The sequence below is a fragment of the Rattus norvegicus genome, chromosome 8 (assembly GCF_036323735.1).
Source record: "Rattus norvegicus strain BN/NHsdMcwi chromosome 8, GRCr8, whole genome shotgun sequence".
Classification (NCBI taxonomy): Eukaryota; Metazoa; Chordata; class Mammalia; order Rodentia; family Muridae; genus Rattus; species Rattus norvegicus.
In genome coordinates, this window is record NC_086026.1 from 116,505,050 (window position 1) to 116,531,143 (window position 26,094).

The window sequence follows — 26,094 nt, forward strand, 5'->3', positions numbered from 1 at the left end:
TTTATGTTTGATGATTTGCCCTAATCCTTAGGTTTTCATCTATTAAATGGAGATAATGCTATTACTGGCATATGGGAACGGTTTGGCACACTGATTCCAGCAGAGTGTCTAGAACACAACAGGTTTTCAATAAATGCTATGTGATGTTGACTGTCAATTTGTAAAGTCTAGGATCGCCTGGGAGATGGGGCTCTAGGCATGCCTGTGAGAAATTATCTTATTTCTGTTAGCTGGTGTGAGAAGACCCATCTTTATTGTAGGCAGGACTGTTTCCTGAGGAGGGGATGGATCCTGAACGGCATAAATAATGAGAACTGAACAACAGCATGCAGGCACTGCTCTCTGCTCCCTGACAGGTATCTCATGTGAGCAGCTGCTTCAGTCGCCTGTTCCCCTGACCACCACCGTAGTGAACTGCACCTTCAACTAATGAGCAGGATAAACCAGTTCTCTTTTAAGTTGCTTTTGTGATATTTTACCACAGCAGCAAGAAAAGAAGCTAAGATGAGCTGGTTCTTACTTTCTTCCTGTATTTATTGAAAGCATTGTAGGGGAAACGTCTTGTACTTCTTATACTCTTTACCACTGATACAGAGTGGCACCTTAAGAACAGAAGGGAAAAGCTCCCTTTTACCAAGTGAACTGGAGTTGGGGGAGGAGGTTTTCCAAAAATGATTTAGATAATAGTGTAGTGAGTGAAAATTTATGCCATGGGAAAGGCCTGTATTACTGTCCTTTATGTTAAAGCCAGACTAAAGTATAAAATTCATATGAATTATGTCTTTATGTTAATACTTCAATAAAATATCACAGTAATTGTTTTACAGTTAAAACCAGCATACAAGCATATAAGCAATTTAGCTACAAAAGACAAAATGGGTGGGTTAAGTATATCTTACTCAGTGATAACACTATAGCCGATTTCTTCCCTTAAATGGTAAACTTTCCTGTGATTATGCCTCAGGACAGAAAGACATACTCACAACTTCTGATAGTCATGATCAAAGATAAAAAATCTAATTGAATAGTAAGATTTCCAAGAGTTCTAAAACTCATGAAACATAAGCATGGCAGCAAAGAAACAGATTTGAACCCTAAACATATCTAAGCTGATACCAGGTTTACCAGGCAGGTCTAAGCGATTTGTCCCGATGTAGTAGGAATACCACTGTTGTACAAAGCATTGCTAAATACCCAGGAAATATTGACTATCTACTCTGCTCTGTTAGCTACTTTCAGTCTCCCTGTAACTATCGTTGGCTGGAGGAAGAAGTAGCAAGCATCCTTGGCCCCTACTAGAAGGAACAGATAGATTGGAGCAAAGTTAGGGAGAAAACAATGAGTTTCTTGTGGTACTTTTGTGAGATCATGGGAGGAGCTTCCTTGGAGTAATTCGTGAAAGCTTTCAGGATTCCTTTATGGTTTGTAGCTCTCAAAGATCACCCAGTCTTTGACCAACAAACCTAAAGGCAATTCTTGGGTACCAAAAGACAATATAGAGGCAAGTAAAGACCAAAATAAACAAAACAAAAAAATATACTATTCTAAACGGAAACAAGATAGGGTTTGAATACATCTTTCACTAACAACACACAGGAGCATGCCATGTGGAAAGGGTAGACAGAGAGGTCATGCGAGCTCTGTGGACATCTTTTTGCATAATTAGCTTCAAGATGCCAAAGAACTATATATAATCCATGAATAAACGTGTACTAATTTGATAAGAGAAAATAACCTCTATGTGGATGGAGTAATGAATTGTTGATTTATTATAGCATAAGTCGGCTTGATAAAGGTAATTGACTAGCTGGTTAGGAAACTTTGATATGAGGAAGAAAATTTCTTTCAAATACTGGTAATTCTAATAGAATCTAGCTCTAATTCTTAGTCAATGCATTCAATTATTCCCATTAGCTTTCAATCTATCCCATTCTTTTTTTTTTTTTTTTTTTTTTTTTTTGGTTCTTTTTTTCGGAGCTGGGGACCGAACCCAGGGCCTTGCGCTTCCTAGGTAAGCGCTCTACCACTGAGCTAAATCCCCAGCCCCAATCTATCCCATTCTTAACATCTGTATTAGACAAGTTTTAATAAATATTATCTATGAAATAAAGTGCTCTACATATTTTAAATATTCCCTATGAATATGATGTTCATAACTATAATAATAACTAACAAATTTGGTCTAAGAGAATTCATATTAACAAAGTTCTCCTGTTTTCCCAAGTATATAGCCATTAAACTCTTTCACTCCTCATAACTGAGGCAAGTAAAGGACAGCATTTTGTTCTACCAAATATTTATTTGCAAATCACCTCTTTCCCAACACACACACACAAAAAATCTTGTCACAGTTTCTTCATTTCTGAAAATCAAGACAAAGAAATTACCTGCTCTGACAAAGAATCCCAGCAGCAACAGCTCCTCTACACAGCAGCTGGAGAAAGCTGCCCCGGAATGTGACTATTAACAGTAAGGCATGGATAGAGGCGGGTCTCGTGGGTCCTACCCTACTATTAAACTACTTGCTACTAATAGCTTCCGAGAAGAAGGGAAATCACTGCCTTCAGTTATGTGCCCACTGGACACTCCACCAGGCATTGATAGATAGCTCCAATCCAATGTCACAGATGGTCATGATTAAACTAAACGGGCCACAAAGCTAAAATAAAAGTCAAGAATCTTGGAAAATGACTAGTAGGGAAAAGCAGAAAGTTGATAAGAATGGAAAGGAGATAAAAGAGGGTTGGGAAAAGAGTAATCAGAAGCTATATATGAAATTGTCTAAGAAATAATTTAATAATTTAGAGAATCCCTAGCACAACACAAAACAACAGTGCAAACCTCCCACTATTTCCCACAATTCACAGACCTGAGTGAAGAGGAGTGTTTCTGAGTTTCTACTGTCCAAACTCAGCACAAACCGGATGGACTGGAAAAGTTCCTGGATGCTAGACCGGAATTGTTCCTCTTCCATCCCACATGTGGCTCTTGAATACAAGATTCGTGACTGCACAATGAACTTGAAAAGGTACTCCAGGGCCTAGAAATGTGGGAGGAAAAGTAATGGAGAGACATTGAAGATGGCCAGAAACTCACATAACAAGAATGTAAGTGCAAACAAAACAAACGAACAACAAACCCAATGTCAACAATAATAAAAACCCAAACAAACAAACAAACACCAAACCAAACCAACCAATGAAAAAAATAAAAACCAAACCAAATAAAAATAAATAAATAAAAATAAAAAATAAAAAAAAAATCCAGTGACAGGTGATTCCAAAGAACCGGCATTTTATTTTTAATGATTTTTTTTTTGGTGGGGGGGAACTGAACCCAGGTTCTCTGCAAGAGCAGCCAGTACTCTTAACTGTTTAGTCATCTCTCTAGCTCCTGCATTTTTTTAAGGACAGAAAATGGAAAAGTCCAAATGCAAGGATATAATTTAACTACTTTTTTGTTTCATTTTTTGAAGTGGGATCTTGCTATATGCCCTAGGCTGGCCTCAAATTCACAAGCCACCTGTACATCCCCTGGAGTGCTGGGATTACAGGTGTGTGCCAACACATCTGGAATAAATACACTTGAGTTTACTGTACAAAGGTGTGGTGGTTTGAATATGCTTGGCCCATGGGAAATGGCACTATTAGGATGTGTGGCCTTGTTGGAGGAAATTGTGTCACTGTAAAGGCGGGCTGTGAGGATTCCTGGGGCTTAAGCTCCACCCAGTGTGGAAGGGACCCTCCTCCTGGCTGCCCGTGGACAGTAGTCTCCTGGATGCCTTCTGATCAAGATGTAGAACTGTCAGCTCCTTCTCCAGAACCATGTCTGCTTGGATGATGCCACATTTCCTGCCATGATGATAATGGACTCAAACTGTAAGCCAGCCCCAATGCTATCTTTCATAAATGCTGCCTTGGTTATGGTGTCTCTTCACAGCAGTGGAAACCCTAACTAAGACAGAAGGGAAGGGTGTTTAAGGAATTTCCTGCAACTTTACATTATAGTTGGGGTCTGAAATAGGGACTTCTGCCTTATAGAAGGTCAAGGAACTCTGGATTCGTCCTAGGTTATACAGCAGCTAGTATGCCTGGCACATCCAGTTCCTTCCAGCCATGACATTTGCTGTTACCAGTTATGAGTAACACAGAAGATAGAGTTCTCAAAAAATGATTTAAGAGCAAAATGTAATTAAGATGGATTCCTTCAATTTGGCTAATGCTTATCAACAGAGTAATTCTCCTTTAAGAGAATAGACTCAAGCCCCAAAACTGTTTTCTAAGAAATACTACATTATATTATTTCAGATGATAGAAAGGTGAAGACAGTGGGTCAGAAAAAGCAAAACCCAGTTACTTGAAGTACAGAGAAGAAAAGCCCTTAGCCTCTTTTTAGAATCCGCCTGATAGGCGTATCTCAGAAAGTTCAGTTCGTACAGGCAATTGTTAGTTTAGGAAAATGTTGTTCTCTCATCTCCACATGCACATTCCATGAACACCCCAAATAAACAAATAAATGTAACTTAATTTTTTGAAAGGATGTGTAAGGAGAAAGTCCGATAAGGACTTGTGTCCTCCTTGTCTTATTTATTGGTCTACGCCTGAGAGCGAGCTACCCCTGATGCCTTCCTGCCATGATGAACAGCATTCTTCTGGGCTGTTAGCCAAAATAAGTTTTAATTGGGTTTTGATCACACCAGTGAAAAAAGTAACGAAACAGTGGCCTCTTACTGTGCTAGAGCCCCGTTCCAGCAGCCTTTTAACATCTAGTAATTAGAGAACCTGAAAAGTCTGTTAATTTATAAATCCAGCTAGATACTTGCAAGACATATCATTCCAATATGTCTACATTTCAGTGATTCTTCATGCCTGTGCAGCAGAAAATACAAAATTCCAATTTTATATTTTCTCAAAAATTTTACATGCTTACAGTAGAATGTTAGCCCATTAAATGTTGTACTATCAGATGCCTAACCTCAGGAGGCAAAGGATCAGTGATTGTGGAGAACATGGGAATCAGACAAATTTTTTAAAAAAATATAAAACCATAGGATATCTAGTATGTTATATCTAGTTATATACTAGACACATCTTGAATTTTAAAAAGAAAATATTTTATCATCACTGCCTAATTGTTTAGCTGTTTTTCAGTCAGAAATGACTACTGTAAGAGATGCATTAAGAAATATTGATTCGGGGCTGGGGATTTAGCCCAGTGGTAGAGCGCTTACCTAGGAAGCGCAAGGCCCTGGGTTCGGTCCCCAGCTCCGAAAAAAAGAACCAAAAAAAAAAAAAAGAAATATTGATTCAACCAACCAACCAGACCCCCCCCCAGAGCTCCCAGGGACTAAACTACCACCCAAAGAGTACACAAGGATGGACCTATAGCTCCACCCGCATATGTAGCAGAGGATAGCCTTGTCAGGCCTCAATGGGAGGAGAGGCCCTTGGTCCTGTGAAGGTTTTATGCCCCAGTGTAAGGGAATGCCAGGGCAGGGAGGTGGGAGTGGGTGCATGGGTGGAGGAGCACCCTCATAAAAGCAGGGAAAGGAGGCATGGGATGGGAGTATGTGGAGGGGAAATCGGGAAAGGGGATAACATTTAAAATGTAAATAAAAATGTACAATAAAAGAAAAATGTTAAAAGAGAAATATTTACTAGTTCAAAAGGGCAGAATCTAATAGTAAATTTGCCAGCATTTTTCACACATAATGAATATCTTACTATGTATGATATGAAATGATATGTGTGCCAGGGAACACAGGATGGTGTCAAAAACATCCTGTGCAACCTGGACATGGGTAAGAAAAGCAACCCACTTTAAATCTATTACAACTTGATTCCCCCTTTCTCATTCCTGATAACCAGCTTCCTACTTCTGAGATCCCAAGATATAGTGTGGTAAGTAAAGGGTACATCTTAGGGTATTTGATTCAACAGGCTGCTCCCTATTCTATTTGGAGAAAATGAAGCATTGAGTTGAGGCTAAAGCAGATACCCTGTCCTTATTTCACTCAATAAATGTGAGAGAAGACTGTGAAAGTTTTTACAACTTTTCCCTTTTGTGTGTGTGTGTGTGTGTGTGTGTGTGTGTGTGTGTGTGTGTATGTGTGTGATGTATATACTGGTGTGTATACACACCTGTGTGCATGTGTAGGATAGAGACAAGGTCTCTCATAGGAACTGGAGTGAGGCTGGCAGGCAGAAAATCCCCAGTGCTCCTCATTCCTGCTGCCTGTAGACTTAAGCTTATAGGCATGCCTGTGGCCAGGTCAAGCTCCATGAGTGCTAGGAATCATACTCAGGTCCTGATGCTTACATTGAAAGTGCTCTTGTCCACTGAGTAATCTCTCCATTCCCTATTACAACTGTTTTATCACCAAGAAGATTCACTGTGCCAAATTCCTCCCTGCTAAGGAAGTGACACAGCTCAGCAGTAGAAAGTAGGCTCCGGGGCTGGGGATTTAGCTCAGTGGTAGAGCGCTTACCTAGGAAGCGCAAGGCCCTGGGTTCGGTCCGCAGCTCCGAAAAAAAGAACCAAAAAAAAAAAAAAAAAAAAAAAGGAAAGTAGGCTCCATTTGTGGAACCCCTTGTCAAAAGCCACACTCCTAGCCTATTTGAAAGATGCTTACTCAGTCATTTTATTGCCACTCTACTTGCAATAATCTTGAGAATGGAAACAACTTGAACGTCTTTTAATTGATGAATGGGTAATGAAAACGTGGTATGTATACACAATAGAATACTAATGAGCTGTAAAGAATAGTGAAATTTGCAGGTACATGGATGGAATTAGAAAATATACTGAGTGAGGTAACCCAGACTCAGATAGACAAAGACCTAATTCTGAATACTTAGATGTTAGTATGTAGCTTGGGAGTAACCAAAAACTAGGAAAAACACTATGAGGGGGATAACTTTTTATAAATATTTTCTTTTATAAGAATTGTCTTGGTCATGGTCTCTTAACAGCAAAGGGTAGTAGGACACTGGTGCTATGAAAAAGAAATGGGGAAAAATGGGGAAGAAGACTTTAACTGCAGAGGAGAAGGAGAAGGGAAGAAAGATAAATGAGACTAAGGATATTTGCCAAAGTGTAATAATATTTTGTGTTTACTTAAACACTCACACACATACATGCATATGTGTGTGTATACATACATACACACACATATATATGTATGTGTGTATATATGTGTGTGTATATATATATATATATATATATATATATATATATATGCCAGCATGTGTATTTAATAGAGTTATGCCATGTGGTGGTTTGAATAAGAATGGCTCCCATAGGCTCATATATTTGAATGCTTAGTCACCAGCCAGCAGCCCTATTTGAAAGGATTAGAAGGATAAGGAGGTGCAGCCATGTTGGAGGAAGTGTGTCACTAAAGAGTTTCAAAAGTCTATGCCAATTCCAGTCTCCCTCTCCTCCCTCTTCTCCTCTCCTCCCTCCTACACCCCCAATCTCTCTCTGCTTGTGGATCAGGATATAGCTCTCAACTACTTCTCCAGCACCATCTCCACCATGCTTGCTTGTGATGATAATGGACTAAACCTCTGAAACTGTAAGCAAGCCTCCAATTAAATGCTTTCTCCTGATAAGAATTGCCATGATCATGATCTTTTCACAGCAATACAAAAGTAACTAAGATATCCTACACGGTGCTCTCCCTCACAGCCATAAATTAGCTAATAAAACCTTCAGTGTCAAAGCAAGAGAAAAGTCCCTTCAAGTTGTAGGTAAGGAAATCCAAGAAACACTCAAAACAGTACAAGCTAATGCCATTGGCCTTGGCTGCCTCCCAGAATTTGAAGTTTGTTGAAGACACCACAAACTTCAGACAAAAGAATTGAAGGCACAAGCTGGAATTGACCTGGAAGCCATCTCCTTGAGACTAACCCTCATAGGTGCTATGTAAGCTGTAAAAGAAGAAAAGCAATCAATCAATAGTCTCATCCAACTTTAAAGTCTACGAACCACAACAATGATTATCCCAGCAAGATATTCCCATTGGTGCAAAGTGGTCCTTCTGAGGAGCAACCAACAGCTGTTTAATTAGACTTAAGGCCCACTCAACAGGGGGAATTCATGCTCTGTACTTGTGGTGTGAGTAACTTTGCCCTTCTTAGACACGAGTGTATTTGAATGCTTGGCTCATGGGGAGTAGTACTATTTTTTTTTATTTATTTTTTTTTATTAACTTGAGTATTTCTTATATACATTTCGAGTGTTATTCCCTTTCCCGGTTTCCGGGCAAACATCCCCCTCCCCCCTCCCCTTCCTTATGGGTGTTCCCCTCCCAACCCTCCTCCCATTGCCACCCTCCCCCCATAGACTAGTTCACTGGGGGTTCAGTCTTAGCAGGACCCAGGGCTTCCCCTTCCACTGGTGCTCTTACTAGGATATTCATTGCTACCTATGGGGTCAGAGTCCAGGGTCAGTCCATGTATAGTCTTTAGGTAGTGGCTTAGTCCCTGGAAGCTCTGGTTGCTTGGCATTGTTGTACTTTTGGGGTCTCGAGCACCTTCAAGCTCTTCCAGTTCTTTCTCTGATTCCTTCAATAGGGGACCTATTTTCAGTTCAGTGGTTTGCTGCTGGCATTCGCCTCTGTATTTGCTGTATTCTGGCTGTGTCTCTCAGGAGCGATCTACATCCGGCTCCTGTCGGTCTGCACTTCTTTGCTTCATCCATCTTGTCTCATTGGGTGGCTGTATATGTATGGGCCACATGTGGGGCAGGCTCTGAATGGGTGTTCCTTCAGTCTCTGTTTTAATCTTTGCCTCTCCCTTCCCTGCCAAGGGTATTCTTTTTCCTCATTTAAAGAAGGAGTGAAGCATTCACATTTTGATCATCCGTCTTGAGTTTCATTTGTTCTAGGGATCTAGGGTAATTCAAGCATTTGGGCTAATAGCCACTTATCAATGAGTGCATACCATGTATGTCTTTCTGTGAGTGGGTTAGCTCACTCAGGATGATATTTTCCAGTTCCAACCATTTGCCTACGAATTTCATAAACTCGTTCTTTTTGATAGCTGAGTAATATTCCATTGTGTAGATGTACCACATTTTCTGTATCCATTCCTCTGTTGAAGGGCATCTGGGTTCTTTCCATTTTCTGGCTATTGTAAATAAGGCTGCGATGAACATAGTGGAGCACGTGTCTCTTTTATATGTTGAGGCGTCTTTTGGGTATATGCCCAAGAGAGGTATAGCTGGATCCTCAGGCAGTTCAATGTCCAATTTTCTGAGGAACCTCCAGACTGATTTCCAGAATGGTTGTACCAGTCTGCAATCCCACCAACAATGGAGGAGTGTTCCTCTTTCTCCACATCCTCGCCAGCATCTGCTGTCACCTGAGTTTTTGATCTTAGCCAATCGCACTGGTGTGAGGTGAAACCTCAGGGTTGTTTTGATTTCCATTTCCCTTATGACTAAAGATGTTGAACATTTCTTTAGGTGTTTCTCAGCCATTCGGCATTCCTCAGCTGTGAATTCTTTGTTTAGCTCTGAACCCCATTTTTTAATAGGGTTATTTGTTTCCTTGCGGTCTAACTTCTTGAGTTCTTTGTATATTTTGGATATAAGGCCTCTATCTGTTGTAGGATTGGTAAAGATCTTTTCCCAATCTGTTGGTTGCCATTTTGTCCTAACCACAGTGTCCTTTGCCTTACAGAAGCTTTGCAGTTTTATGAGATCCCATTTGTCGATTCTTGATCTTAGAGCATAAGCCATTGGTGTTTTGTTCAGGAAATTTTTTCCAGTGCCCATGTGTTCCAGATGCTTCCCTAGTTTTTCTTCTATTAGTTTGAGTGTGTCTGGTTTGATGTGGAGGTCCTTGATCCACTTGGACTTAAGCTTTGTACAGGGTGATAAGCATGGATCGATCTGCATTCTTCTACATGTTGCCCTCCAGTTGAACCAGCACCATTTGCTGAAAATGCTATCTTTTTTCCATTGGATGGTTTTGGCTCCTTTGTCAAAAATCAAGTGACCATAGGTGTGTGGGTTCATTTCTGGGTCTTCAATTCTATTCCATTGGTCTATCTGTCTGTCTCTGTACCAATACCATGCAGTTTTTATCACTATTGCTCTGTAATACTGCTTGAGTTCAGGGATAGTGATTCCCCCTGAAGTCCTTTTATTGGTGAGGATAGCTTTAGCTATCCTGGGTTTTCTGTTATTCCAGATGAATTTGCAAATTGTTCTGTCTAACTCTTTGAAGAATTGGATTGGTATTTTGATGGGGATTGCATTGAATCTGTAGATTGCTTTTGGTAAAATGGCCATTTTTACTATATTAATCCTGCCAATCCATGAGCATGGGAGATCTTTCCATCTTCCGAGGTCTTCTTCCGTTTCTTTCTTCAGTGTCTTGAAGTTCTTATTGTACAGATCTTTTACTTGCTTGGTTAAAGTCACACCGAGGTACTTTATATTATTTGGGTCTATTATGAAGGGTGTCGTTTCCCTAATTTCTTTCTCGGCTTGTTTCTCTTTTGTATAGAAGAAGGCAACTGATTTATTTGAGTTAATTTTATACCCAGCCACTTTGCTGAAGTTGTTTATCAGCTTTAGTAGTTCTCTGGTGGAACTTTTGGGATCACTTAAATATACTATCATGTCATCTGCACATAGTGTTATTTTGACCTCTTCTTTTCTGATCTGTATCCCTTTGATCTCCTTTTGTTGTCTGATTGCTCTGGCTAGAACTTCAAGAACTATATTGAATAAGTAGGGAGAGAGTGGGCAGCCTTGTCTAGTCCCTGATTTTAGTGGGATTGCTTCAAGTTTCTCTCCATTTAGTTTAATGTTAGCAACTGGTTTGCTGTATATGGCTTTTACTATGTTTAGGTATGGGCCTTGAATTCCTATTCTTTCCAGGACTTTTATCATGAAGGGGTGTTGAATTTTGTCAAATGCTTTCTCAGCATCTAATGAAATGATCATGTGGTTCTGTTCTTTCAGATTGTTTATATAATGGATCACGTTGATGGTTTTCCGTATATTAAACCATCCCTGCATGCGTGGGATGAAGCCTACTTGATCATGGTGGATGATTGTTTTGATGTGCTCTTGGATTCGGTTTGCCAGAATTTTATTGAGTATTTTTGCGTCCATATTCATAAGGTAAATTGGTCTGAAGTTCTCTTTCTTTGTTGGGTCTTTGTGTGGTTTAGGTATAAGAGTAATTGTGGCTTCGTAGAAGGAATTCGGTAGGGCTCCATCTGTTTCAATTTTGTGGAATAGTTTGGATAATATTGGTATGAGGTCTTCTATGAAGGTTTGATAGAATTCTGCACTAAACCCGTCTGGACCTGGACTCTTTTTGGTTGGGAGACCTTTAATGACTGCTTCTATTTCCTTAGGAGTTATGGGGTTGTTTAACTGGTTTATCTGTTCCTGATTTAACTTCGATACCTGGTATCTGTCTAGGAAATTGTCCATTTACTGAAGATTTTCAAATTTTGTGGAATATAGGTTTTTATAGTAAGATCTGATGATTTTTTGAATTTCCTCTGAATCTGTAGTTATGTCTCCCTTTTCATTTCTGATTTTGTTAATTTGGACGCACTCTCTGTGTCCTCTCGTTAGTCTGGCTAAGGGTTTATCTATCTTGTTGATTTTCTGAAAGAACCAACTTTTGGTTCTGTTGATTCTTTCTATGGTCCTTTTTGTTTCTACTTGGTTGATTTCAGCTCTGAGTTTGATTATTTCCTGCCTTCTGCTCCTCCTGGGTGTATTTGCTACTTTTTGTTCTAGAGCTTTTAGGTGTGCTGTCAAGCTGCTGACATATGCTCTTTCCTGTTTCTTTCTGCAGGCACTCAGCGCTATGAGTTTTCCTCTTAGCACAGCTTTCATTGTGTCCCATAAGTTTGAGTATGTTGTATCTTAATTTTCATTAAATTCTAAAAAGTTTTTAATTTCTTTCTTTATTTCTTCCTTGACCAGGTTATCATTGAGTAGAGCATTGTTCAATTTCCACGTATATGTGGGCATTCTTCCCTTATTGTTATTGAAGACCAGTTTTAGGCCGTGGTGGTCCGATAGCACGCATGGGATTATTTCTATCTTTCTGTACCTGTTGAGGCCCGTTTTTTGACCAATTATCTGGTCAATTTTGGAGAAAGTACCATGAGGAGCTGAGAAGAAGGTATATCCTTTTGCTTTAGGATAGAATGTTCTATAAATATCCGTTAAGTCCATTTGGCTCATGACTTCACTTAGTCTGTCGACATCACTGTTTAATTTCTGTTTCCATGATCTGTCCATTGATGAGAGTGGGGTGTTGAAATCTCCCACTATTATTGTGTGAGGTGCAATGTGTGTTTTGAGCTTTAGTAAGGTTTCTTTTACATATGTAGGTGCCCTTGTATTTGGGGCATAGATATTTAGGATTGAGAGTTCATCTTGGTGGATTTTTCCTTTGATGAATATGAAGTGTCCTTCCTTATCTTTTTTGATGACTTTTAGTTGGAAATTGATTTTATTTGGTATTAGAATGGCTACTCCAGCTTGCTTCTTCTGACCATTTGCTTGGAAAGTTGTTTTCCAGCCTTTCACTCTGAGGTAGTGTCTGTCTTTGTCTCTGAGGTGTGTTTCCTGTAGGCAGCAGAATGCAGGGTCCTCGTTGCGTATCCAGTTTGTTAATCTATGTCTTTTTATTGGGGAGTTGAGGCCATTGATGTTGAGAGATATTAAGGAATAGTGATTATTGTTTCCCTTTATATTCATATTTGGATGTGAGGTTATGTTTGTGTGCTTTCATTCTCTTTGTTTTGTTGCCAAGTCGATTAGTTTCTTGCTTCTTCTAGGGTATAGCTTGCCTCCTTATGTTGGGCTTTACCATTTATTATCCTTTGTAGTGCTGGATTTGTAGAAAGATATTGTGTAAATTTGGTTTTGTCATGGAATATCTTGGTTTCTCCATCAATGTTAATTGAGAGTTTTGCTGGATACAGTAACCTGGGCTGGCATTTGTGTTCTCTTAGGGTCTGTATGACATCAGTCCAGGATCTTCTGGCCTTCATAGTTTCTGGCGAGAAGTCTGGTGTGATTCTGATAGGTCTCCCTTTATATGTTACTTGACCTTTTTCCCTTACTGCTTTTAATATTCTTTCTTTATTTTGTGCGTTTGGTGTTTTGACAATTATGTGACGGGAGGTGTTTCTTTTCTGGTCCAATCTATTTGGAGTTCTGTAGGCTTCTTGTATGTCTATGGGTATCTATTTTTTTAGGTTAGGGAAGTTTTCTTCTATGATTTTGTTGAAGATATTTACTGGTCCTTTGAGCTGGGAGTCTTCACTCTCTTCTATACCTATTATCCTTAGGTTTGATCTTCTCATTGAGTCCTGGATTTCCTGTATGTTTTGGACCAGTAGCTTTTTCCGCTTTACATTATCTTTGACAGTTGAGTCAATGATTTCTATGGAATCTTCTGCTCCTGAGATTCTCTCTTCCATCTCTTGTATTCTGTTGGTGAAGCTTGTATCTACAGCTCCTTGTCTCTTCTTTTGGTTTTCTATATCCAGGGTTGTTTCCATGTGTTCTTTCTTGATTGCTTCTATTTCCATTTTTAATTCCTTCAACTGTTTGATTGTGTTTTCCTGGAATTCTTTCAGGGATTTTTGCGATTCCTCTCTGTAGGCTTCTACTTGTTTATTAACGTTTTCCTGTGTTTCCCTAAGTGTGTTCATGTCTTTCTTGAAGTCCTCCAGCATCATGATCAAATATGATTTTGAAACTAGATCTTGCTTTTCTGGTGTGTTTGGATATTCCATGTTTGTTTTGGTGGGGGAATTGGGCTCCGATGATGGCATGTAGTCTTGGTTTCTGTTGCTTGGGTTCCTGCGCTTGCCTCTCGCCATCAGATTATCTCTAGTGTTACTTTGTTCTGCTATTTCTGACAGTGGCTAGACTGTCCAATAAGCCTGTGTGTCAGGTGTGCTGTAGACCTGTTTTCCTCTCTTTCAGTCAGTTATGGGGACAGAGTGTTCTGCTTTCGGGCGTGTAGTTTTTCCTCTCTACAGGTCTTCAGTTGTTCCTGTGGGCCTGTGTCTTGAGTTCACCAGGCAGCTTTCTTGCAGCAGAAAATTTGGTTTTACCTGTGGTCCTGAGGCTCAAGTTCACTCGTGGGGTGCTGCCCAGGGGCTCTCTGCAGCGGCAGCAACCAGGAAGACCTGTGCCGCCCCTTCCGGGAGCTTCAGTGCACCAGGGTTCCAGATGGTCTTTGGCTTTTTCCTCTGGCGGCCGAGATGTGTGTGCAGGGAGCAGTCTCTTCTGGTTTCCCAGGCTTGTCTGACTCTCTGAAGGTTTAGCTCTCCCTCCCACGGGATTTGGGTGCAGAGAACTGTTTATCCGGTCTGTTTCTTTCAGGTTCCGGCAGTGTCTCAGGCAGGTGTCCTGCCGCTCCTGGGCCCTCCCCCACGGGAGCCCAGAGGACTTATACAGTTTCCTCTTGGGCCAGGGATGTGGGCAGGGGTGAGCAGTGTTGGTGGTCTCTTCCGCTCTGCAGCCTCAGGAGTGCCCACCTGACCAGGCGGTTGGGTCTCTCTCTCCGGGAGTAGTACTATTAAGAGTACCTTTTAAATGGCCTTTTTGGAATAGGTGTGGCCTTGTTGAAAAAAGCGTGTCACTAAGGGGGTGGACTTTGAGGTCTCCTAGTGCTCAAGTTCCACCCAGTGTGATCCAGACCCTCCTTCTGGCTGCCTGGAGAAGACAGTCTCCTCCTGGTTCCTTGAGATCAAGATGTACAACTTTCAACTCTTCCAGTTCCATGTCTGCCAAGGCATTGCCATGTTTTCCCCCACGGTGATCATGAACTGAACCTCTGAAACTGTAAGCCAGCTCCGATAAAATGAGAGTTGCCCTGGTCATTGTGTCTCTTTTTTTTTTTTAACTTAGAGAATACTTTATTAGTTTTTGTAATCAAACCCACATAGATAAGACCTTACATATTTAATACAGTGTGTTACCCCTGTACAAATGGAAAAAACTTAAGTTCAACATTTCTAGACCAATATGGCTGTTAATTTCTGTACAGTGCCAACTCAACACAGTAAACGGGGATACTTTTTTCCAAAGTTGACAGCACAGCTAAAGTTTCAAAAAATTCAAATTATATATCTATATATATATATTTATATTTATATAAAAAGACCAATAATAGCAGTGTGTTATGCATCAACAGCAGCAACAGCTTTTCCAGGTTCTGCAGTCATCTGAACAAAACTGTAGAGACATCCAGCACACTCCATTAAAAAAAAAAGTAAAAAAACAAAACCCGAGAAAACAGCACAGTTCTGTTACTCTTGTGGTACCTGGCACCATTTTTATTTTTAAATTAGCTTCTCAATCATCATCTGGAAAGAAAACATTCTGAGCAACATCATTAAAAAGAGCTCTGATAAAGCACGGTCATTACTACGTATCATAAAGCAGGTACAAGCTATTTTACATCCACAGAGGTATGATACAGTACTGTCCTACATCTACAATACTAGAGGATACAATTTAAAAGGCATTATTTGAGACTTGATTCTACTTTTCCAGCAGAGGGCCCAAAGGATGGTGTGACACAGCTTTGTAAAGAAACATACTCTAGACAGGATTTCCTTTCACTAGTGGCACAGTTCTAAGGATTCATTCTCTCCATGAATGTCAGCTAAAACCGTTATTAAAAAAATGAAATATCCCTAAAACAAAACCGTATAACTACCGGATTCACATGAAGATGACCTAGTGGAGACAAGCTGGACCTCACCTTACCAACAAGCTATCAAATCTGTTATGTTTAAACAGTGAGACCTCCAAGGAAGGAGATGCCAAGTAGTGCTTCAAAGCTTCGGACCACAATCAAACACAGCATCCTTTTCAACAGAAGCAGAAGCTCATCTGAATATGATCAAGGATGCTGACATCAACATTCAATCATCTCCTCACTCATCCAGGAAGAGGGGGAGATCAGTGACTACTGTACTTTATTGTGTTCAACCAAATCACCATGTTACAAAAATAGCAAGCTGCCATAATAAAAAATAAGGCTCCTCTATCCAGCACCAGATAGCATCATTTTACTTTCAAGCCTAGAAATTGCACACTTGTATATAAACGAACCGAAGATGAGGATTGAGAGTTCATCTTGGTGGATTTTTCCTTTGATGAATATGAAGTGTCCTTCCTTATCTTTTTTGATGACTTTTAGTTGGAAATTGATTTTATTTGATATTAGAATGGCTACTCCAGCTTGCTTCTTCTGACCATTTGCTTGGAAAGTTGTTTTCCAGCCTTTCACTCTGAGGTAGTGTCTGTCTTTGTCTCTGAGGTGTGTTTCCTGTAGGCAGCAGAATGCAGGGTCCTCATTGTGTATCCAGTTTGTTAATCTATGTCTTTTTATTGGGGAGTTGAGGCCATTGATGTTGAGAGATATTAAGGAATAGTGATTATTGCTTCCTGTTATATTCATATTTGGATGTGAGGTTATGTTTGTGTGCTTTTCTTCTCTTTGTTTTGTTGCCAAGACGATTAGTTTCTTGCTTCTTCTAGGGTATAGCTTGCCTCCTTATGTTGGGCTTTACCCTTTATTATCCTTTGTAGTGCTGGATTTGTAGAAAGATATTGTGCAAATTTGGTTTTGTCATGGAATATCTTGGTTTCTCCATCTATGTTAATTGAGAGTTTTGCAGGATACAGTAACCTGGGCTGGCAGTTGTGTTCTCTTAGGGTCTGTATGACATCTGTCCAGGATCTTCTGGCCTTCATAGTTTCTGGCGAAAAGTCTGGTGTGATTCTGATAGGTCTGCCTTTATATGTTACTTGACCTTTTTCCCTTACTGCTTTTAATACTCTTTCTTTATTTTGTGCGTTTGGTGTTTTGACAATTATGTGACGGGAGGTGTTTCTTTTCTGGTCCAATCTATTTGGAGTTCTGTAGGCTTCTTGTATGCCTATGGGTATCTCTTTTTTTAGGTTAGGGAAGTTTTCTTCTATGATTTTGTTGAAGATATTTACTGGTCCTTTGAGCTGGGAGTCTCCACTCTCTTCTATACCTATTATCCTTAGGTTTGATCTTCTCATTGAGTCCTGGATTTCCTGTATGTTTTGGACCAGTAGCTTTTTCTGCTTTACATTATCTTTGACAGTTGAGTCAATGATTTCTATGGAATCTTCTGCTCCTGAGATTCTCTCTTCCATCTCTTGTATTCTGTTGGTGAAGCTTGTATCTACAGCTCCTTGTCTTTTCTTTTGATTTTCTATGTCCAGGGTTGTTTCCCTGTGTTCTTTCTTGATTGCTTCTATTTCCATTTTTAATTCCTTCAACTGTTTGATTGTGTTTTCCTGGAATTCTTTCAGGGATTTTTGTGTCTCCTCTCTATGGGTTTATACTTGTTTATTTATGTTTTCCTGGAATTCTTTCAGGCATTTTTGCGATTCCTCTCTGTAGGCTTCTACTTGTTCTCTAAGGGAGTTCTCCACGTCTTTCTTGAAGTCCTCCAGCATCATGATCAAATACGATTTTGAAACTAGATCTTGCTTTTCTGGTGTGTTTGGATATTCCATGTTTATTATGGTGGGAGAATTGGGCTCCGATAGTGCCATGTAGTCTTGGTTTCTGTTGCTTGGATTCCTGCGCTTGCCTCTCGCCATCAGATTATCTCTAGTGTTACTTTGTTCTGCTATTTCTGACCGTGGCTAGACTGTCCTATAAGCCTGTGTGTCAGGAGTGCTGTAGACCTGTTTTCCTGTTTTCTTTCAGCCAGTTATGGGGACAGAGTGTTCTGCTTTCGGGCGTGTAGTTTTTCCTCTCTACAGGTCTTCAGCTGTTTCTGTGGGCCTGTGTCTTGAGTTCACCAGGCAGGTTTCTCGCAGGGGAAAAGTTGGTCCCACCCATGGTTCCAAGGCTCAAGTTTGCTCGTGGGGTACTGCCTAAGTCCTCTCCGCGGCGGAAGCAACCGGGAAGATCTGCGCCGCTCTTTCCGGGAGCCTCCGTGCACCAGGGTTCCAGATGACGTCCGGTGTTTTCCTCTGGCGTCTGGATGTTCGCAGAGTGCAGTCTCTTCTGGTTTCCCAGGCGTGTCCGCCTCTCTGAAGGTTTAGCTCTCCCTCCCACGGAATTTGGGTGCAGAGAACTGTTTATCTGGTCTGTTTCCTTCAGGTTCCGGCGGTGTCTCAGGCGCAGGGGTCCTGCCGCTCCTGGGCCCTCCCCTACGGGAACCCAGAGGCCTTATACAGTTGCCTCTTGGGCCAGGGATGTGGGCAGGGGTGGGCAGTGTTGGTGGTCTCCTCTGCTCTGCCGCCTCAGGAGTGCCCACCTGACCAGGCGGTGAGGTCTCTCTCCCACGGGGTTTGGGAGCAGAGAGCTGCTGCGGGCCGGGATCCGCGGGTCTCATTGTGTCTCTTTATAGCAATGAAACCCTAACTAAGTATTATAAACCTAACCACCTATTCATGGCTAGAGAGTTCATGGATCTTAGAGGAGAACCAACTACTGTCACTTTCCTAAATCAGTATAATTTCTAACTGTAGTCTAAATATATCTTTTTACTTCTATAAATAAATGTAGGTCTCACCCCTCATAAAAGGGGCTATAGGGACTATTAAAAAAATCCTCAACTGATAAAGATACAAAGAACAACTGACTGTGGGGCGCCCAACCTGAACGGATACATTTACAATACAGTCCCTACACCGAAGACTCAGGGGATATCACAGAACAGGGACAGGAAGATTGTAAGACCCAGAGGACCAAGGTGTATGCTGTGACATAGTAGCTTGTATCCAAGACAGGGAAGATGCACCCATGGAATCTTAATAATATGGCTTTCTAAACAAGACCTGCATAATGATATCTTAATGTGGATAGGAAAATCTTCCAAAATTTCTATAGCACCATTAATAAATTAATGGATTCATACAAAATCTTTTGCATTTAGCTCAACTTTTAGCAGATAGGTAGGTTGTATATATGCTTTTAGCACCCAGAAGAGAAAGTAACTATTAGTGAACAATTATACAAAGGAGGACAAAAAAAATCTTATAGCTTCAGGTGTTTAAACCATGTTCAGAGTCAAGCTAAGCAAAAAGAGACCTGTGACTTCATTCCACCCATGTTCTCTGTTACATGGCACCATGTACTCAAGAAGAACAATACATGACATGTGATAGTAAAAGAAAACAAGAAAAAAAGAACAACTTTGATACCATTCTCCTTTTATGACTATGTAGAAAGAGTGGGAAACACAATTAAAAAGCAACTTTAAGGAAAGACAACCCAAGTACAAGGCAAGACAGGGACAGATACAGAAAGAAAGATACTAGCTTTAAGGGCATTTCTAGAAGACATGTAAGCTTCTTGAAAATATTTGAAAAAACAAAGGTTTAATTTCTCTTCTATAGATCTTTATTGTATATAGAGTAGACATGAGAAGGAATAAACAGAATGAAGTAGACTCAAAGTGAGGATCTTCTTATTACCTGGAGCTACCCAGAAGAGAAAACCAAGCTGCATTGTCAGGGACCCTCTTCAAGTCAAAATGCAAACATCATACTACAGAAGACTTCAGGTTCTCCTTCAGGCAAAGGTTTTAAAGATATCTTTCAACCATCTTCATATGATATGTCTATCCATTGTTCTCTTTTTACTTAACAGTACCACAAAACAATACATAGTAACCACCAATGAAGGAAATAGTATTCAATCTTAATTCAAATAAGTAGTATCAAGAGTTGGGTCACTGGGAGGGCAAACTGATACTACTGGTAGAAATGAGGCAGAAGAGAATAGCCAGGACCCATGTGCACTTCCTACTTCCAGGTAAAATGATCAGGGTTGATATTCAGTTGTGTGTAGATTGATGTCATTATGCATGTGAAGGCAGGTACAGGATAGGACAAAGCTTGTCATTGGACGAGAAGGAAAGATGGACGGGAACAAAGTTTTAGAAGCAAGAAAGAGGGGCTGGAGTGAGGAAAGAAGCTGGGAGAACATGGCAACAGATGTTAAGATTCTTCTTTGTGCATAGATACAGGTTGATATGACTGTTTTTAAGGGATGGGTGTGTATAGGATTTTGTGCTGTCTAGATTGGCAAATTATATCTTATCAATTGAATAAGAGGTTATTGTATGGTGTGTTCTTTCATGTAGTGATTTAATTGAGTCCACAGCAAGAGAGCTTCAAGATAGGTGGTCTCTGTACCTGGTGGCCTGGTGTGGTGGCAACCTGCCTTGGTAACTAGATGGGTAGAGAGATTGCTGCCAGGCTCAGAGAGTAGCTGTCAGCAGTGTGTGGTGGGACGTGGAGGTTAGTGGGTGAGACGCTTTGTTTACTGAGATGAAAATATCCCATAGACGCCAAGTGGCCCTACATATGGTGCGGGGAATAGTAGGAGATAAAAGACCACCCCCTGCCTTTTTTTATCTGCAACAGTTGTGCTCTTTCGGAATACAACCATGGAGAGGAAAGAAGAGTACATGAATCAAGGCATTCACTCCTGAAAGTAGATCAGCACACTACAGTTGTCTTGAGCACGATACCAATGATAATACTCTCAAACAACTATAGGGAATGGTCCCCTTACATGTGGCAAGCTCAAGACATTACCCGCATGGCTTCTTGAATGTGGTCCTGTCGAATCAGTTCTGCTGAGCAGTCCATGTACCACTTCAAACAGCGGATGAGCTCCCTGGTAAGAGAATATTTACAGAAATTCCATTTTAATCAAAAGGTTATATAATTATAAACATGTATTTAGTCAAATAGAAAAAATCAACAAAAACTATCAAGTGGGAAAAAATACTCTGTTGATGAGCTAGAGTGATGGGTCCATCGCAGGTGTAGAATTCTCATATTATCTGAGAGAGATACATTCTCTTTCCATAAGGGGCTACAGAATTTTACCAGCAACCACAAACATAGATTCCCACTCTCATTTTCCCAAAACTTAGATTGTTTTACGTATTTTGATTCATCCTAAATTACAACATTTCCAGAACACACAAAACTAACTAGTAGACTGAATAAAAGTATATAATTTTAAATGTCACTCCATTCCACACCTCATTTCCAGAGGACCAAGTCACATGGGGAAAATGAGTTTACTGGGTCAGAAGTATTACAATTTTTTTTTATTACCTTGAGTATTTCTTATATACATTTCGAGTGTTATTCCCTTTCCGGTATCCGGGCAAACATCGCCCTCCCCCCTCCCCTTTCTTATGGATGTTACCCTCCCAACCCTCCCCCCATTGCCGCCCTCCACCCACCAGTCTAGTTCACTGGGGGTTCAGTCTTAGCAAGACCCAGGGCTTCCCCTTCCACTGGTGCTCTTACTAGGATATTCATTGCTACCTATGAGGTCAGAGTCCAGGGTCAGTCCATGTATAGTCTTTAGGTAGTAGCTTAGTACCTGGAAGCTCTGGTTTCTTGGCATTGTTGTACATATGGGGTCTCGAGCCCCTTCAAGCTCTTCCAGTTCTTTCTCTGATTCCTTCAACGGGGGGTCCTATTCTTAGTTCAGTGGTTTGCTGCTGGCATTTGCCTCTGTATTTGCTGTATTCTGGCTGTGTCTCTCAGGAGAGATCTACATCCGGCTTCTGTCGGTCTGCACGTATTTGCTTCATCCATCTTGTCTAATTGGGTGGCTGTATATGTATGGGCCACATGTGGGGCAGGCTCTGAATGGGTGTTCCTTCAGTCTCTGTTTTAATCTTTGCCTCTCTCTTCTCTGCCAAGGGTATTCTTGTTCCCCTTTTAGAGAAGGAGTGAAGCATTCACATTTTGATCATCCGTCTTGAGTTTCATTTGTTCTAGGCATCTAGGGTAATTAAAGCATTTGGGCTAATAGCCACTTATCAATGAGTGCATACCATGTATGTCTTTCTGTGATTGGGTTAGCTCACTCAGGATGATATTTTCCAGTTCCAACCATTTGCCTACGAATTTCATAAACTCGTTCTTTTTGATAGCTGAGTAATATTCCATTGTGTAGATGTACCACATTTTCTGTATCCATTCCTCTGTTGAAGGGCATCTGGGTTCTTTCCAGCTTCTGGGTATTATAAATAAGGCTGCAATGAACATAGTGGAGCACGTGTCTTTTTTATATGTTGGGGCATCTTTTGGGTATATGCCCAAGAGAGGTATAGCTGGATCCTCAGGCAGTTCAATGTCCAATTTTCTGAGGATCCTCCAGACTGATTTCCAGAATGGTTGTACCAGTATGCAATCCCACCAACAATGGAGGAGTGTTCCTCTTTCTCCACATCCTCGCCAGCATCTGTTGTCCCCTGAGTTTTTGATCTTAGCCATTCTCACTGGTGTGAGGTGAAATCTCAGGGTTGTTTTGATTTGCATTTCCCTTATGACCAAAGATGTTGAACATTTCTTTAGGTGTTTCTCAGCCATTCGGCATTCCTCAGCTGTGAATTCTTTGTTTAGCTCTGAACCCCATTTTTTAATAGGGTTATTTGTTTCCCTGCGGTCTATCTTCTTGAGTTCTTTGTATATTTTGGATATAAGGCCTTTATCTGTTGTAGGATTGGTAAAGATCTTTTCCCAATCTGTTGGTTGCCGTTTTGTCCTAACCACAGTGTCCTTTGCCTTACAGAAGCTTTGCAGTTTTATGAGATCCCATTTGCCGATTCTTGCTCTTAGAGCGTAAGCCATTGGTGTTTTGTTTAGGAAATTTTTTCCACTGCCCATGTGTTCTAGATGCTTCCCTAGTTTTTCTTCTATTAGTTTGAGTGTGTCTGGTTTGATGTGGAGGTCCTTGATCCACTTGGACTTAAGCTTTGTACAGGGTGATAAGCATGGATCGATCTGCATTCTTCTACATGTTGCCCTCCAGTTGAACCAGCACCATTTGCTGAAAATGCTATCTTTTTTCCATTGGATGGTTTTGGCTCCTTTGTCAAAAATCAAGTGACCATAGGTGTGTGGGTTCATTTCTGGGTCTTCAATTCTATTCCATTGGTCTATCTGCCTGTCTCTGTACCAATACCATGCAGTTTTTATCACTATTGCTCTGTAGAAGTATTACAATTTTAAGAAGAGAAGAATCAGCACATTTGTGGGAAGGAACTGGAACAAATTACCCCTCACCCCTCAGAATAAGCTTTTTTCTTTGAATAGAATTCATTTAATAAATGAATTGTATAAATTAAAAACATTTGGAAAGTTTAATATACATGTCTATATGGTTTATTACAGTAAATGTTCTAAGATTCCAATTCTTAAAATTTTTTATTAGATAAATTTCTTTACTTACATTTCTTTTTTTTATTTTTATTTTTTCCATTTTTTCTTTGTTAACTTGAGTATTTCTTATTTACATTTCGAATGCTATTCCCTTTCCCGATTTCTGGGCCAACATCCCCCTAACCCCCCCTCCCCTTCTATATGGGTGCTCCCCTCCCAACCCTCCCCCCATTCCCGCCTTTTCCCCCAACAATCACGTTCACAGGGGGTTCAGTCTTGGCAGGACCAAGGGCTTCCCCTTCCACTGGTGATCTTACTAGGATATTCATTGCTACCTACGAGGTTAGAGTACAGGGTCAGTCCATGTATAGTCTTTGGGCAGTGGCTTAGTCCCTGGAAGCTCTGGTTGCTTGGCATTGTTGTTCATATGGGGTCTCAATCAACTTTAAGCTCTTCCAGTCCTTTCTCTGATTCCTTCAACAGGGGTCCTGTTCTCAGTTCAGTGGTTTGCTGCTGGCATTCGCCTACGTATGTGCTGTGTTCTGGCTGTGTCTCTCAGGAAAGATCTACATCCGGTTCCTGTCGGCCTGCACTTCTTTGCTTCATCCACTTGTCTAATTGGGTGGCTGTATATGTATGGGCCACATGTGTGGCAGGCTCTGAATGGGTGTTCCTTCTGCCTCTGTTTTAATCTTTGACCTCCCTATTCCCTGCCAAGGGTATTCTTGTTCCCCTTTTAAAGAAGGAGTGAAGCATTCACATTTTGATCATCTGTCTTGAGTTTCATGTGTTCTGTGCATCTAGGGTAATTCAAGCATTTGGGCTAATAGCCACTTATCAATGAGTGCATACCATGTGTGTTTTTCTGTGATTGGGTTACCTCACTCAGGAGGATATTTAACAGTTCCCTCCATTTGCCTATGAATTTATAAAGTCATTGTTTTTGATAGCTGAGTAATATTCCATTGTGTAGATGTACCACATTTTCTGTATCCATTCCTCTGTTGAAGGGCATCTGGGTTCTTTCCAGCTTCTGGCTATTATAAATAAGGCTGCGATGAACATAGTGGAGAACGTGTCTTTTTTATATGTTGGGGCATCTTTTGGGTATATGCCCAAGAGAGGTATAGCTGGATCCTCAGGCAGTTCAATGTCCAATTTTCTGAGGAACCTCCAGACTGATTTCCAGAATGGTTGTACCAGTCTGCAATCCCACCAACAATGGAGGAGTGTTCCTCTTTCTCCGCATCCTCGCCAGCATCTGCTGTCACCTGAGGTTTTGATCTTAGCCATTCTCACTGGTGTGAGGTGAAATCTCAGGGTTGTTTTGATTTGCATTTCCCTTATGACTAAAGATGTTGAACATTTCTTTAGGTGTTTCTCAGCCATTCGGCATTCCTCAGCTGTGAATTCTTTGTTTAGCTCTGAACCCCATTTTTTAATAGGGTAATTTGTCTCCCTGTAGTCTAAGTTCGTGAGTTCTTTGTATATTTTGGATATAAACTCTCTATGTGTTGTTGGATTTGTAAAGATCTTTTCCCATTCTGTTGGTTGCCGTTTTGTCCTAACCACAGTGTCCTTTGCCTTACAGAAGCTTTGCAGTTTTATGAGATCCCATTTGTCGATTCTTGCTCTTAGAGCATAAGTCACTGGTGTTTTGTTCAGGAAATTTTCTCCAGTGCCCATGTGTTCGAGATGCTTATCCACTTTTTCTTCTATTATTTTGAGTGTATTTGGTTTGATGTGGAGATCCCTGATCCACTTGGACTTAAGCTTTGTACAGGGTGATAAGCATGGATCGATATGCATTCTTCTACATGTTGACTCCAGTTGAACCAGCACCATTTGCTGAGAATGCTATCTTTTTTCCATTGGATGGTTTTGGCTCATTTGGCAAAAATCAAGTGACTATATGTGTGTGGGTCCATTTCTGGGTCTTCAATTCTATTCCATTGGTCTATCTGTCTGTCTCTGTACCAATACCATGCAGTTTTTAATCACTATTGCTCTGTAATACTGCTTGAGTTCAGGGATAGTGATTCTCCCTGCAGGCCTTTTTTGTTGAGGATAGTTTTAGCTATCCTGGATTTTTTGTTATTCCAGATGAATTTGCAAATTGTTCTGTCTAACTCTTTGAAGAATTGGATTAGTATTTTGATGGGGATTGCATTGAATCTGTAGATTGCTTTTGGTAAAATGGCCATTATTACTGTATTGATCCTGCCAATCCATGAGCATGGGAGATCTTTCCATCTTCTGAGGTCTTCTTGAATTTCTATCTTCAGAGGCTTGAAGTTCTTATTGTACAGATCTTTTACTTGCTTGGTTAAAGTCACACTGAGGTACTTTATATTATTTGGGACTATTATGAAGGGTGTCGTTTCCCTAATTTCTTTCTCGGCTTGTTTCTCTTTTGTGTAGAGGAAGGCTACTGATTTATTTGAGTTAATTTTATACCCAGCCACTTTGCTGAAGTTGTTTATCAGCTTTAGTAGTTCTCTGGTGGAACTTTTGGGATCACTTAAATATACTATCATATCATCTGCAAATAGTGACATTTTGACTTCTTCTTTTCTGATCTGTACCCCCTTGATCTCCTTTTCTTGTCTGATTGCTCTGGCTAGAACTTCAAGAACTATATTGAATAAGTAGGGAGAGAGTGGGCAGCCTTGTCTAGTCCCTGATTTTAGTGGGATTGCTTCAAGTTTCTCTCCATTTAGTTTAATGTTAGCAACTGTTTGCTGTAAATGGCTTTTACTATGTTTAGGTATGGGCCTTGAATTCCTATTCTTTCCAGGACTTTTATCATGAAGGGGTGTTGAATTTTGTCAAATGCTTTCTCAGCATCTAATGAAATGATCATGTGGTTTTGTTCTTTCAGTTTGTTTA

The 26,094-nt window shown here is 40.5% G+C and overlaps 1 protein-coding gene across 16 annotated transcripts in view; it reads right to left on the bottom strand.

The window, feature by feature from the left end:
• The window catches only part of Dock3 (dedicator of cyto-kinesis 3), a 351,061-nt gene that overhangs the window by 73,892 nt on the left and 251,075 nt on the right, over positions 1-26,094 (bottom strand). For 15 of the 16 annotated variants that reach the window (XM_006243867.5, XM_006243865.5, XM_039081583.2 and 12 more), the window contains 2 exons: positions 20,611-20,692; positions 2,870-3,040 (listed from right to left, as the gene is read on the bottom strand). In XM_006243867.5, coding sequence (XP_006243929.1) covers positions 2,870-3,040; positions 20,611-20,692 — 253 coding nt within the window. Of the gene's footprint in view, positions 1-2,869; positions 3,041-20,610; positions 20,693-26,094 lie in introns of those variants that run through there. The other variant, XM_039081587.2, reaches the window with a different exon arrangement.